Genomic DNA, 14761 nt, shown 5'->3' on the forward strand with positions numbered 1-14761 from the left:
GAGTATGTCATTTCTAAGACTGGTACAACTCTAACTTGAATAATCACAAAAGCGTATGAAATAATATACTTTTCTTTATAATTGACATAATTTTGTGTGTATAACTTTATTCTGTAGCTGGACGTGAGTATTTCTATAACTTCCCTTAATTGCCATGTGCTTGATTTTTCCCTTCCTTCTAAATGTACAAAATGTAGGCTTTTTTGTCCAGCTGTTTTATACTGAGGATGTCTGAACTTCATGCAGCCAGCTCTGACATGGGGAAACTCCAAATGCTGCTTCCTCTGGGTTACCCACAGGCCAGACAAGCCAGAAAGCAGGCCAGGAAACTCAGGCAGTAACAGGCCTGTCTGGCTCAGGAAAGGAAGTATGTCTACAGCATGGCCCTGCACCCTTGCCACTTTGAATTAAGAACATACACCCATAAGCAAGGTATTAGCTGTCCAACTCTCCATGAATTTTGGCAAATAAGGTTAAATGCAATGTTTGACATTGTCTCAGCCTGGTTAATTTCTTTGTCAGAAATCTCTTTAAGAAGGAATAAGAGATTTTATATCCTTATGAGCAAGAGGCAGCTTTTCAGACTCGTGTCTGAATATGTGCTGTTATGTCCACAGCTTGAATAAAGATTGTAATTCTCATTCCTGTTGGACTACTTCACAATGACCGAAGACACAGTTTGAACCTGCGGCTGAGGCAATGTAGAACAAGTCTGAGAAAGTAAGAACCCAAGTTAGGTGCTGAAGTTGGGATTTGGTCTGTAATTTATGTTCAAACTTTTATTTGAACGTAAAATGCCAGCACCCTCAGACCCCCTTGTCTTACTCTATTTCCATCAGATCCAGAAGGAATTAATCTTTGGAGCACTTTTATATATATGCCCAGGGGCAGCTCTGTGGGTTCATTTGGACAGAAGTGTCTTTAATTTATTGTAGCCGTTGCTCTTGTCAGTGTACCAGAGAGTATGTTTGAACCCAGTAAGTCCTACTTTCTCCAAAGTGACACTCCATTCGTTTTCTGCTTACTCTAGAAAAATTTTAATTATAAGATGTGTAATTATCCCATAAAACAGCAATAAATAGAATCGTAAAAATAAGTTTAGTAATTTGTTAGCTGTAAGCTGCAGTTTTCCATATCCCATCCTGTGAAATGTTATTAGTCCCTCCCAAATATTTTTCCTAAGAACCTGATTATAAATTACATGAAGATAGTAACTGTTATGTAAACATTTGGAGCAAATACATGTTGCATACATGAATGTACATTGATAGTTGATATACTGACTAGGCATCTTAGCTAAAAACAGTTTTCTCTGATTCTACCATGATATGCTGAGTCCTCAGACATCTGCTTTTATGAGCATGTTACCTGTGTCTTCCACCTACGTATTTTCAAAACTTTTTTTAGATTTATTTTTTAGAGTATTTTGCCTGCGTGTATGTATGTATACCACATGTGTGCCTGGTACCCAAGGTAGTCGGAAGAGGGTGTTAGATCTCCTGCAACTGGAGTTACAGACTGTTGTTAATTGCTGTATGGATTTTGGGATTCAAACCTGGGTCCTCTGTAAGAGTGGCTAGTGAACTTGACCACTAAGCCATCTCTCCAGCCCTGCCACCTGAGTATTTAATGTAAGGTGCCACACGCTCCCTCATCTCACACCTGCAGACACTAACAGGTTGGAGTGACTGTTAGGAGGAGCATGGGAGGATCGTCATTTATTTTAACCCTGATGTTAGAAAGGGCAGGTTTTTGTTGAGTTAATGAGCTCTTTTAGGAGGTATACCACCTGCAAGCACAAGGAAGCTTTATGGACTTCAGAAATTCAAGCAACATCCCTAATTTAAAAAAAAAAAAATCTTAATGGTGTGCGTCCCATAGTTCTGGTAGGAATCTCTGGGAGTTTGGCCTTGAAGCTCTTCTCAGGCTGTGTTTGGAATACATTCCACAAGGACCTAGCGCGTGGAGCAGACCCAGTTTCTGTTTTCAGCCGTTGTTTGTCATTTTCACCGCTGACTGGAACTCTGGAATGTTACATTTACTCAATTATGCCTGATTTTTTTATTTCATATATAACTTACAATATGGGCAGCTCTTATCCTAAAAAAACCCAACAAACTAACAAAAAAATTCTTTGATTTTTATAAAATGTTAATGACTTTTATAAAACCAATAAGAGCAAGAGATTTCTCTACACTAGACTTTATCCCTGGACATCAGCATCTCCTCTGCTTTCTTACTTGTCCTCAGCAGATCAGGCATGGCATCTACCCATCAGAGCATTTTATAGCTTGCTTTTAATTTTCTAAAATGCTGCTTGGCTTCTTGCCAGCAGAGATGTACACCAAGATTTACTCTCACGAGCATTGCTATTCCTTTATCTGAAAGAAATAGGACAGACAGCAGCAACTAACAATGTTAAAGCAAACGTTATTCCTGCCACCCGTTGAACTCAGTAAGGAAGACTTTATTCAAAGATGGCGGTGGCAATAGATCTAGGGACCTTGATGAGGAGGTCTTGCAGTTTGGGAAAAGGAATTAGGAATGTACAGCCTAGGGGAAGAGTGTTCAGGAGGCATCAGTAACTGGAAAATTACTAAGAAGAAGCATGAGAGCTAAGAGGGATTCTTGCTAGACAGACTCAGCAGAATTCTTGGACTCAGTAGAATTCTTACTGAAGGCTAGCCAGGGTTGGTTGGGTATTGTGAATGATCAAATATCATGTTGTGCATTAGTAAGATTCTTGCTCAAATTGAATTCTACAAAAGCAGAAAAGAAGAGGCTCAAAGGAACCTGATTAACAGAAAGGAGAGAGGCTAACCAACCTGCTAAGAAGAATAATTCTTTGGGGCTCAGAGACCAAAACTGTCTCCACATCGAGAGAGATGTCTGTATGCCACTTTATATTAACTCAAAAATTTATTCTCTTAAGCAAGCAACATTGTTATAAATCACAAGTGAGGGTTTTTATAAATTTAGAGTATGTATCAAGATTCATAGAAATAGGATAGTATTTTCTAATTTATTTTATTTTTATGGAGATCAAAAACATTCTATAATCCCTAAATTATTTATTTGAGAGAAGGTTAGTCGCCAGGGTGCTCCTATTTTTGGTATGGGGTATCAGAGTAGTGCCTTAATTTACTCAGTAGCAACCTCTTCTAGCTTCAGTCAGTGGCCTCCAGGACCTGAGTGCTTTGAAGACTGTTTCCTCAGTGCTTTGTTAGATTGGTTTCCAGAAGTTTTCCAGAAAATAGGAAAATTCTTTCTCATTCTTTTCCAGAATGAGTGTTTTCTGGTTATTTCATCTGCAGGAGTCAATGCTGGAAATGTCGAAGTGGGCTCCAGCCATTAGCCAGACTAATACATCCACCAGCTGTTTCTTTGCCTGAAAGTGCTATCTACATTAACTGATGACTTTTAAGATACAAAGCAAAACAAAACAAAACACCTGCAGATTATACAAGATAAATATAGTGTTTTAAAAGAAAAATCGTAAGTGACTTAATACTAAACTATATTTTACCTAAGAATGGGACTGGGGGACTGGATTAGCCATCTCAGATCTTGGCATGTGATTTGGATTTAATGACTATTTAATGGCTTTGTTTGTTTGTTTGTTAAGATAAGGACTCAATATTTAGTTTAGGCTGGCCTGAAACTCTTGACTCTCCTGTCTCAACCTCTGAGATGCTAGAATTACAGGCACATATCCAGCTTGCCTTGCCTTTTGTCAGTGAGGCTTGCTCACAAGAAGGGAAACATGTAAAACGGTAAGGGACACAGTGAAGTGTTTATCTAAATTGTTCTATTATCAATAAAGACTCAGGAGTCAGATATTGGGGTAAAAACCTGACAGATCAAAGAAGCTATGGAGGACCAACAAGCTATCCTTCTTCCACACTTCCCAGATCAAAGAGACTGAGAAAAATCCAAGTTCCTCCCTTCTCCTTCCTGTGCGTCTTCTCTCCATATTCCTGGCTTCTCAGTGGCTAATTTCATACAGCTAGCCGCTGACTCCACTGCCTGAATCAAAGTTAACTTTATTAACACAGTGTTATAGTGCAATCAAATATCACACAACATAGGGACCCAGACATCTTTCTGAAGATCCATTTGCTTGGTTCTACTTATGTAAGCTTGTCCAATTGTTGTAAGGAGCTGAGGAAGTAAACACATGTGGGTACTCAAAGACCCTGAATTTTTAAAGCATGTTTAAATTTAATTCAGATTGGGGATTTCTGGCATATCAATGGGGGAAAAAAGAGATTCAGAATAGCAAATAATGTTACAGACATTGACTTGTGAAACTGGCCTCTACCCTGTTCTTAACCATACTTCTGCTCCAAAGAGGAGGAAATTGTCCAGTTAAAAACTGAATCTGGAGTTGGGAAATAGCTCACCCAGTAAAATACTTGCCATTCAGTATGAAGACCTAGGTCACATCCTTAGAACACACATTTAAAAAGTTGAGCATGATGGCGCGTGCACGTCTGGGTAAGTGGATGCAGGAAGGATGCCTGGGCTCACTGGACAGCTGGCCTAGCCTGCTTGGCAAGCCCAGCCAGTGAGAGCTGCTGTCTCAGAAATAAAGGTGGACAGTTCCTGAAGAACAACACCGGAGTTTGTCCTCTGGCCTCCATATGCATGAGCACATACACCTGCTCACATATATGTACATACATACGCAAACATGCACACAATATGCACATATATACATATACAAAAACTGAATCTCTAAGATACATATTTGAGGTGGCTTTCATTTCTGCCTAGCAGAGTTCTCTGAGTATTCACTTCAGTGTACACCCTCTTTTATCAGCTTCCTTTGAGGTTATTTCTACACATTCATGTATTCCAATAAATGCTGACAAGTGAATCTCTTCTGTATACAGTAAGGATTCAGCAGTGACAAAAATGCCTGTCCCCAGGGAGCTGACTTAGTGTGATTCCTCCTAGGAGTGTGTCTCTGTGAAATTAAGCCCACTGAGATGCTTCTGAGAAACCAGTTTTCACAGTTTCCTAGCCCTCTCAGAACTTTGCACCTTCATGCTGATCAATCACTATGTGATCTTACCTCTGCTGTTACCCTATCTCCAGCTAACATTTTGCCAGGATAGTTTTGGCCTTTGCAGTCTCCTTGACTTTCTAAATTCTTCTAGTCTCAGAGTTCCTTTCACTGTGCTCTTCATTTTCTTCTCATACAGGCTGTGTCTTGTAGGTCTGTGTTTGGGTTCATTTCCCTTTGTGCAGTCACAACAAAGCTAATTGTCTTGCCACTACTGAAATGGATTCTGTATCCAAATTTAAAGACAGTATCTGGTCCTTTTTGGCAAGTGTTTCCTGAATTTCTGATCTGAGTACTGCTGCCTTCTGTGATAAAAGAGCCCATCAGTGACAGCTCTCTCCTCTGAAGGAAGTGGCTGGTCATGAACCTTCTAGTACAGATATTTACTGTGTCATTTCACGATAATGGCAGATCCTCAAGCACCAAGGAAAAAAGGAGCCCAATACATGCTATGGTTCTGCTTTATGATTAAAAAATATGCCAGGGTTTTTGATAAGCTGGGAATAATTGGTGTTACTAGGCCTCATTATCTTTTAGGATTCTACCATGATCTGGAATTCTTTATCTTGTAGTAGCTGAGCCTGCCCAACACAGTAGACAGAAGTGTTACACAGACCATCTTGACATTCTGGAAAGAATATGTAATTCCCATTCATTTTTTTATTTTAATGCAAGTAAAGGAGGCTGGGCAAGGTGAATCATGCCTTTAATCCCAGCACTCAGGAGGCCAGTGCAAGCAGAGCTCTATGAGTTAAGTCATGGTTAGCCTCATCTACATAGTGAATTCCAGGCTAGCCAAGGTTACATAGGAAGACCCCTGTCTCAAAACTAGACAGACAGACAGACAGACAGAAACAAACAAGGGAAGGACTATAGTTTCATTTCTACCCATCATTATGATCACAGAGGTTTAACCTATAGTCTGCCTTTGGGTAGTTAATCTGTGGGTCTGGGATTTACAGTGAAGGGCTTCTGAACATTAGCATAGCTGTTAATATATGAGAAGGAAAGGAATTGCCACATTATTCACCCATTAGACTCAAGTTTAAAAAAAAAACAACAACAATAGTTTTTTAAGGGGGTGGGGATTGACATAATCAGAAGAACCACCTGAATGACATGTTGGAGCTCTCTTCTTTTGGTTCTGGGTACCTACCATGCAATTTAATCAGGATATCCTCTGATGGTGATTCTAATACTGAAAATGATCTGATTTTTTTAATGATAAATAATTCTTGATTTTTCTAATTGCAGGATAAAAAAATATTTCTAACCTGATAGAATAGTTTTAAGAATGGCTTCTGTAGCCTCACTGTCTAGGTCAAGATCTACATTGTCATTTTCCAGCTGAGTAGCCAGGTACTTGATATCTATGTTTTAGTTACTTGGTCTCATAAATGGGAACAATAACAGCAATAATCATAATTATGTCTGATTTAAGAGTTTGTTATGAGGATTAGATGATCAGTGTTTTATACATAGAAGTATTTATTAAGCAGATCGTCAACAGTTATGTTCCTGGAAATTTAATGTATATTAAGCCCATGTGAAAATGCTATATATTAAAATGTAGTAATGAAGCTTAGACTAATATAGTAACAATCGGGGTTTGTTTGTTTGATTTGCTTCTACTTAGTAATGCCATTCACTTATCATGACCACTAAAGGTATTGAGGGTCCAGTGGATTTTATATAGTCACTATTTTAGGCCCACATACATTTTTTATGATGCCTTTTCTAATCTAACAGGACAGAACTCTTTCCTATCCAAATCTCCATTCTCTAGTGTCCATAAAACCTACACTATTTAACAATTTCTAGTTTTGTTACAATTGAATATGTGATATCCCCCTCAACTTTTTCTCTGCCTCTGATCACTTTCAATCCTAAAACCTTCCCATCAGAGGAACTTTGTAATTTCTTCTGGCGAAGGGCATTTGTGACAGTTGCTGGGAACTCTTTGTGCCTCCATGTGTTCTCACATCTCCAGATCCGTGATGTTGGAAGTGCCGTCTCTGTCACCGTCTGCCGTGTGACAGTTATTGATCAGTGTTCTTCCCAGTTGGTGGGGGAGAGCTTCCCGTCTCACTAGCCTTCTCCCCTTTCCTTCGTCCCCATTCCAGTTTTTGTCAGCCATTCCTTAAAGAAGGCTAACTCCCTTCCTTTACTAACATAAAGTCAGCATTGGGGTTCCCATGGAAGGTTTCTTAGAAGTTGATACTCAAAGTAGGATTTAGATTATTAGAGTTGGATTATGTAGAGAATCCGAGTGGGTCAAAATAGCAGAAAAGGGGTTCCCCTAAGCAGAAGTAAGAATACTAGCAATGTGTGGTATGTTGAAGTGCCCAAAACCAGACGTGTGTCACAGTTAGAGATATACCGGCATAGTAGAGTTAGTTTATGGAAGTGAGAAGCCCCACAGAGAGATGACATTACAGCATGTCTTTATATTCACGGTGCTTCTGTGTTTTCAGGTTTGTCTTCTGTTGTGTCCCCAGATTCAGGTACAGATGTTAGTAGCATAGGCTGGCACCAGCCAAACTTGCACAGAACAATCTGCTTCATTAGGATTGGTGTCTAATTTTAGATGAAAATCTGTCTTTGGTGATGGACAGGTGGTTCAACCATTTTGAGCACTGGCTGCCCTTTCATAGGACATAGGTTCAGTTCTTAGCACCTACATTGGCCGCTCCACAGCATCTATAACTACAGTTCCAGGGGATCAGACACCTTCTTCTGGTCTCTGCAGTCACCAGGTCCTGCTACACATGGTGCACAGACATACAGGTAAACACTCATGCTCATAAGTAACAAGTCAGCAAATCTATCTTATATATACTTCTCTACAAAGCACTGGTCAAGCCTTGTCACTTTTAAAAATTAAACTTCATGTAAATCTTTAGATATTTAGTTCTATTTTTTGTGTTAGTCATCTCTCAACAAATAGCCCCTTGGCAGACTGCTTAATTCAGTTATTGTGTGTTTATAAGCTGTTCAGAATTCCACATTGCCTGGAATTTTTCCACCCTCTGTTCAGACACCTTTCCTGGCTTCCCTGACCCTTCTGAGCATTCAGAAACACATTCCGGTGCTCGTACATGCAGCCTTTCATCTCTTTTCCTTTTTATTTGCCTGATGGATTTTAAATGTAAAATATTTGGTTTATGCATTTTACCAGACTTGGATTGCTGTTCTGTCTCATTCTGTATGCTTCAAAAGTCCCAGCACACAAGGTGAATATTTTTTGAAAATGTGGTTTCCATGTATCTATTGGTAGAAGCATAAACCCAGAACACCTTCACTTTCCTGTGACTCCTTTTGGGTTCTGTTTTTCCAGATAGGCATGACTTCTCCCTCCTTCCCTCCCTCCCTTTCTCCTCCCTCCCTCCCTTTCTCCTCTCTCCCTCCCTCCCTTTCTCCCTCCCTCCCTTTCTCCCTCCCTCCCTCCCTCCCTCCTTCCTTCCCTTCCTCCTTCCCTCCCTCCCTCCTTCTCTCCTTCCCTCCTTTCTTCCTTTCTTTCTTCCTTTCTTCCTTCCTTCCTTCCTTCCTTCCTTCCTTCCTTCCTTTCTTTCTTTCTTTCTTTCTTTCTTTCTTTCTTTCTTTCTTTCTTTCATATACATCTGGAGAGGGGGAAGGGTTTATGAGTCTTTTTACATAACTTGGTTCTCAACTCCTCAACCTAATGTTTATCGTGTTTCCTCTCCTCAGGAGACCCATGACTTTCACTTAGCAGAGCCCTCCACATTAACAGTGAGGACATCATCTTTAAAATATGTGCTCTGTCCCAGCTGCTCACATTCTGACCCCATTTCTCTCTAAGGGCCCTTCCTCTCCTGCTCTCCAAGGCTAACTCAAGTCTTCAGACCCTCTGTCAGGGCCTGCTTTGATCATTTTTTTTCACACTGAGTAGCAAATTGTTGGCATCAGTTGAAGGTGCTATCCTTTCCAGAGGTGCTCACCTGGTAACAGAGCGCAGAGTCTTAAGGGAGTAGCAGGAGCCTCATCTGCTCTTCCTGCAATGAGTGGTACAGCTCCTGCTGTTCTGGGTGCTCAGAATGTAAACAGATGCCCACAGCCCAGCACCATGGGGACCTAGGCAAGATCAAGTTCCCCTGAACCAGCCATGGTGACCCATACCTGTAATCTCAGCATTGGAAAGGGTGAGGCAGGAGAATTGCCTGGTCCGCAGGATGACTGTTTTACAGTTACCGTGAGCCTCCTTCTCAATGTGTCCTTCCTTAGCAATCCAGACATCAGTCACGGTAAGACTGCCTCATTTACTGTCTGATTGGGTTCTGTGAAACCTAAAGATCTGTTTTATAGGATCTCCCAGAGCAGACCAGCGCTGCTATCCTCTCTAATCTTTAGGGATGTTGGGAACTTTGTGACTCCTAATGGCATATCGTAAACAAAGTATGCAGGGCTGGCAGTGTAGCTCAGTGGTGGAGGCCGTGCATTCAGCCCCAGCATCGCAAGAATGTATCCAGCAGGTCTTGCAGAAGGCTTTCCTCCATTCCACAGCCTTCACTTACTGTCTAGATCTCGTATGGTCTTCTAGCATTGCTCTTGCTTACCATGGCCTAGCACTCCTCACCATCGGGATGAGGGAGTAAGAACAGAAGATAGTTCAAAGGCTCTGGTCTAGAGCCACCCTGAGCCTCCTGGTTGGGTGTAAGGTAATAGTGCCGGCTCAGCCATCGCTAGGAGCTCCTAGGTTTGGAATCCAGTTGCAGCTTTAGTTTTCTCTCAGAGCCTGTATTTCTAGGTCTTTCATCCCCTCTTGATATTTAAGGCAATAAAGAACCCTAGTTATCAGTTTAAACTACAGCAGGTATGTGAATCTAACGTCTTCTGCAGGTGGTTGAAACTATATTAGAGAACCTAGTCCTGATCTTAAACTCTCATCTGGATTCTGAGTTAATCCAAAAAAAAAACCAGTAAAAATTAGTCATATGTATTTCATGTCTCTGACATGTGTTTTCCATTATTTGGTCTTCTGTGCTGCAGCGTGTGTGTGTGTGTGTGTGTGTGTGTGTGTGTGTGTGTGTGTGTGTGCACATTCATATACAGAGACACACACACAGTGACTGTACTTCCAAAAGGAAATGGCTGGTGTGGCGCCTTGAAATCTGAACTTGGTCACATGTTCTGAATGAAATGATTCCAAATACATTAGCAGAATGTCTTTCTTCCATCTTCTACTTTCTGGAAAATAGTTCAATTCGAAACACTAGCCAACTTCTAGACATTTAAATTTAGTTGTATAAAGATAAATAATTTGAAAGCCATTGCATGGAGTCATGACTTGGAAAATTGGTGTTAAGCTGCTATAGCAATGGCCTTAAAGAAGAGGTTAGTGTACAGCAGCAGCCAGCTGTTCTTCATCTCTGGTATGGCTGAAAAGAAAATTAGCTTCAATTATAATTGAAGAGACTTAGAAGAGTTATAAAGGAAACTTATCACCAGTGAGAATGTTTCAGGCAGTGACTAACCTATCGAGGCACAGGGACTATTTTCCCTTGGCTTTAAAATAGAAGGAATGTATTGTATACTATAAAAGGAATATGTTATTAGATTTATCTAGTGGTTTCTTTTTTTAATTTTTTAACTTTTCTTTTTTAATTTTTAAGAATCTAATAGGCTGTTTTCCAAAACATACAAATTTTGTATACAATATCAGAGAACACGTAGACTCTCTGAAGTGTGTGTATTAGATCCCCTTTGAAAACACCCCACACTAGATAGATGTCTCGAGCTGCCCCACCTTCCTATGTGACAAGCTTTAAGACTCACGTTCCCCAAACATAACAGTGGAGTCTGAAGATCAAATGTCAAGCTTTGGGTTTTCTTCCAAAATGCTCGACATATTTAGTGTAAAGGTTTAAGAAAGGATAATGGGACAGGAAAAATCTTACTTCTAATCTGAGCTCATTTTCACTAAAAAATATTCAAATTTAAAAATTACTGTTTGGCTGTGTATTATCATAATAGAAAGGTAGTATGAGACTAGGCTCTCCTGAAAACACGGCTCCAGATTCACAGATGAAAATGCAAAATCAGATGCCACGTTGACTACTGAATAGTCTTCCAAATTTTCAGAGCTTCTGGTGTAGTGTCGTGATTATTCAGCTGGGATTGAGAAATATTATGTGTTTATAATTCTCTCATCATTTCATTTACTACAAATTGGAAAATGACCACCCAGGATTACAAATGAGGGAGTAATTTGGCCCTGTCCCCGAAGTAAAAAACTTCCATCCTCTTAGAAAGCGTAGAGGGAGTATAGTGTGCATCTGGGTATTTCAAATTCATGATAATGGAGGCTGCAGAGATGAGCCAGATTGAAGTGGGGTGGAGCTTAGTTCTTACAGACAATAGTAGTACCTGTAAGGAGCACAAAGCTATGTAGAATCCTGCTAAATGCATATTCAGGGTAACTCTACCACACATTTAAGGATTGGTTTTCATCATTCTCTCTCTCTCTCTCTCTCTCTCTCTCTCTCACACACACACACACACACACACACACACACACACACACACACAAAGCAAGTATCAGATAAGGGATGGATCACCTGGAGTTTGAGTTCATGTGATTGTGGGCCACCTGACCGCTGTGGGATATTTTGGTCATATTCCAACACTCCCAAGACTGTCAATAAAGTTTACTAATCATAATTAGGGCTTGAAGTATATCATTCCATGCTTTCTTGGCTTTTAGGGTAGCCAACAAGAAATCTGATGTTATTCTGATATGTCTCATTTGTGTGTGAATCAACATTTTCTCTTACACCTTTTACTATTATTTCCTAACTTTGCACTTTTGACATCTGTGGTCGTTAGTGTTGTCAGCTTGACAGAATCTAGAATAACTTGGGAGATGGGCCTTTGGACATGGCTATGGGAGGTTTCTTGATTGATTTAATAGAGGTGGGATGACACACTCACTCTATTGAATGGGGCTGTTCCCTGGATGGGATCCTGTGAAAATGGAGAGCAGGAGCTGAGCAGCAGTATGCATTCATCTCTGTCTGGTTCTTTCCTGTGGATGCCTCAGGCTTCTGCCATCTTGGCTTCCTCTCCGTGGTGGACATACCTTGAACTGTGAGCCAGAATAACTCTTCCTTTCTTAAATTTCCTTTGTTGGGGTATTTCATCACAGCAACAGAAAAACTAAGACATCTTAACTATGATATATATGTCATGCAAAGGTTGTCTGGTCATAGCTCTTTGGGGCTCTAAATGCTCATGTATTTGGATGTCCATTTCCTTCTATGGGCTTGGATATTTTCTGCTATAATTTAATCGAGTAAATAGCCTTTGCCCTCAGGCTTTAACTACCTGCTTCTGCCCATGGGTTCCTAGTTTTGGTCTTCTGAAGACATCCCAGCATTCTTGGGAGTTTGGGTCATGCTCACTGTATGTATCACTTGTGTCCCTAGTAAGGTTTCCTGACAGGTACTAGGGTACCTGCTGGGGAACGTGTGGTTTATAGTGTTTTGGACTTGAGGGTATGAGTACGGAGGTAGTGATGGGGAGGGGCAAAGGAGCAGTAAGAAGGAGAAACAAACATTGGGCTTTGAGGGCTGAGACGTAGTGGAGAAAGTATCGTGAAGGGAGCAGTCCAGAAGCCTTTCGGGGGGGGGGGGGGGTACAAGTTAACCACGAGCGAACAGCTAAAGCACAAAATGTAAACATTTCTTCAAATAAGGGATACAGTGAAATGGGAGGTAGAAGGGCGTGGGGTTTCTCCCTCCTCTTGAGTTGTCTTGTGTATCGGTCTCCAGGAGGGAAGGGCAGGACACACTGGCACCCAGGCCAGCTGTAGATAGCTCTGCTAGAGACTGATGAAACTCCTGTCCTCCTTGAAGTGTAGTGACTGCCCACACCCCGTTGCCTGTCTAACCCTGTGTCTGCTCCACAGATAACGTGATCAATGGGCAGGACTATGAAGTGATGATGCAGATTGACTGTCAGGTGATGGACACCAGGATCCTCCACATCAAAAGCTCCTCTGTTCCTCCTTATCTCCGAGATCATCAGAGGAACCAAACCAACACCTTCTTTGGTTCCCCTCCAGCAGCCCCGGAGACGACCCATGTTGTCAGCACCATCCCTGAGTCCTTACAGTAGTCCCTGGGCTGCACTGGAAAGCAAGGGGTGGACTGCCAATCGGAAGGGCCGCTGAGCAGTGCTGCCCTCTGCTCCTTGCCTAGTGGAGAACTAACTGCCTCGTGCTGTGACTCAGGGAAAGAGAACCAGTGCTGACTTTCACCTCTACCCGCCTGTGCGGAACGTCTGGAGCGCCTTCCTCGTGGCGCGCGGCCGTGTGGAAGTGTTGCCGGCGTTGGTTACTCTGTTGTGTCTCTCTTCACTGCTTTTCCTATTTTGGGATGTGTCTTGTTCTTAGTCACCTCCCTCCAGATAAGGCCTACTTCCTCTTTTGTCCACTGCACTTCCTGGCCCAGTAAAGCGATTTTCTTTAAAGTTTCAGAACACATGCCCATGTGGTTTCCACCAATTGGCTTTCTCTCTCCTTTAACTCAAATCCATTCTGAATCTCAGACTTGAGAAAACACATTTCAAAAATCTGAACAGCCAAAAGCATCCCACAGAGTCAGAACAGTTTAGGGTTTGGGGTAAAGGGATCATCCCCAGTTGGTAAAGTTTACTTTTACTTGTGATTTGTGGTTCAGCCCTGAACAAATAACTGTTGTGGGGTCAGAGAGTGAGCCACACCCCGCAGAGAAGGGGAGGGAAGGCCAGTGTGGGTGAGGAAGAGGCGGTGACTCCATTCACACGTGTGTTTAAACACGGGTTCCCACGGCAGCAGTGTGAGTTTAGAGCCCCGGCTGCCAACGCTGCCAGTCTGCACAGATCCTGAAGGACCTCAGGGCAAATGCTTCCTTCCCATTGTGAGTCCTCAGCCCAGGACACACTTCTGTGAAACCAGACTCGGCCAAGGAACGTGGAGGTGACTTCAGATTTAAGCGCAACTAGAGCGTGTTCCCTTAAGGACTGGCAGTGCCCTCAGCCAGCATGGATTCCCACTGAGAGGCCACACCAAAAACTTTCACTTTCTCCAGTGGAAAGGTGATAAAGAAAGTAGCTCTCTTAGTCCACAGTGGGAAAAAGAAAGAAAAGAAGGAAGGGAGGGAGGAAGGAAGGAAAGAGGGGAAAGAAAAAAAAGCTGTGGCTGGGCATATGCCTTTAATCCTAGCACCACTCAGAGGCAGGGCAGTCTCTGAGTTTGAGATCAGCCTGGTCTACATATCAAGATCCGGGACAGCCAAAGCTATATAGAGAAACCATCTCAAAAAAATGAATAAAAAGCAGAAGTTATGTTCATATATGTTTTCTTGTATTCTGCCTGCTTCCTTTACCATAGCAAGCAGCTAAATTGATACTGTACTGTTCAGTGGTGAATTCACAGAAACGGGTGTCGCTCCCCGTGTGCCGCCTTCCTTCTGAAGTGAGTAGTCCCTCAGAGCTTTTTTTCAGAGTCTCCCCGGCTGGCTTGCAAGCCTTTGTCAGGCAGTCCCACTGCGGTCCACACAGCCCTGGGAGTCGTGTGCAGTCAGGTCGTTTTCTGCCGGTGACCGACCCCATTATGCCTGGCTCCTCATCGACAACATTCTGGATGCTAGCCAGATGCTCCTGAGGCAGGGCTGCTTTTGCTGTGTTACCTGGGAA

General features: G+C 42.0%; 1 protein-coding gene across 2 annotated transcripts in view; it reads left to right on the forward strand.

Annotated features, from left to right (window-relative positions):
* Positions 1-14218, forward strand: part of Atf6 (activating transcription factor 6) — a 176242-nt gene extending 162024 nt beyond the window's left edge. For both annotated transcript variants that reach the window (XM_028864333.2, XM_028864332.2), the window contains exon 16: positions 12993-14218. In XM_028864333.2, the coding sequence (XP_028720166.1) occupies positions 12993-13201 (209 nt within the window). In that variant the 3' untranslated portion in view covers positions 13202-14218. The remainder of the gene's footprint in view (positions 1-12992) is intronic.
* The last annotated feature ends 543 nt before the right edge of the window (positions 14219-14761 follow it).

This window comes from Peromyscus leucopus, chromosome 15 (genome assembly GCF_004664715.2).
Source record: "Peromyscus leucopus breed LL Stock chromosome 15, UCI_PerLeu_2.1, whole genome shotgun sequence".
In the NCBI taxonomy this organism is placed as follows: domain Eukaryota; kingdom Metazoa; phylum Chordata; class Mammalia; order Rodentia; family Cricetidae; genus Peromyscus; species Peromyscus leucopus.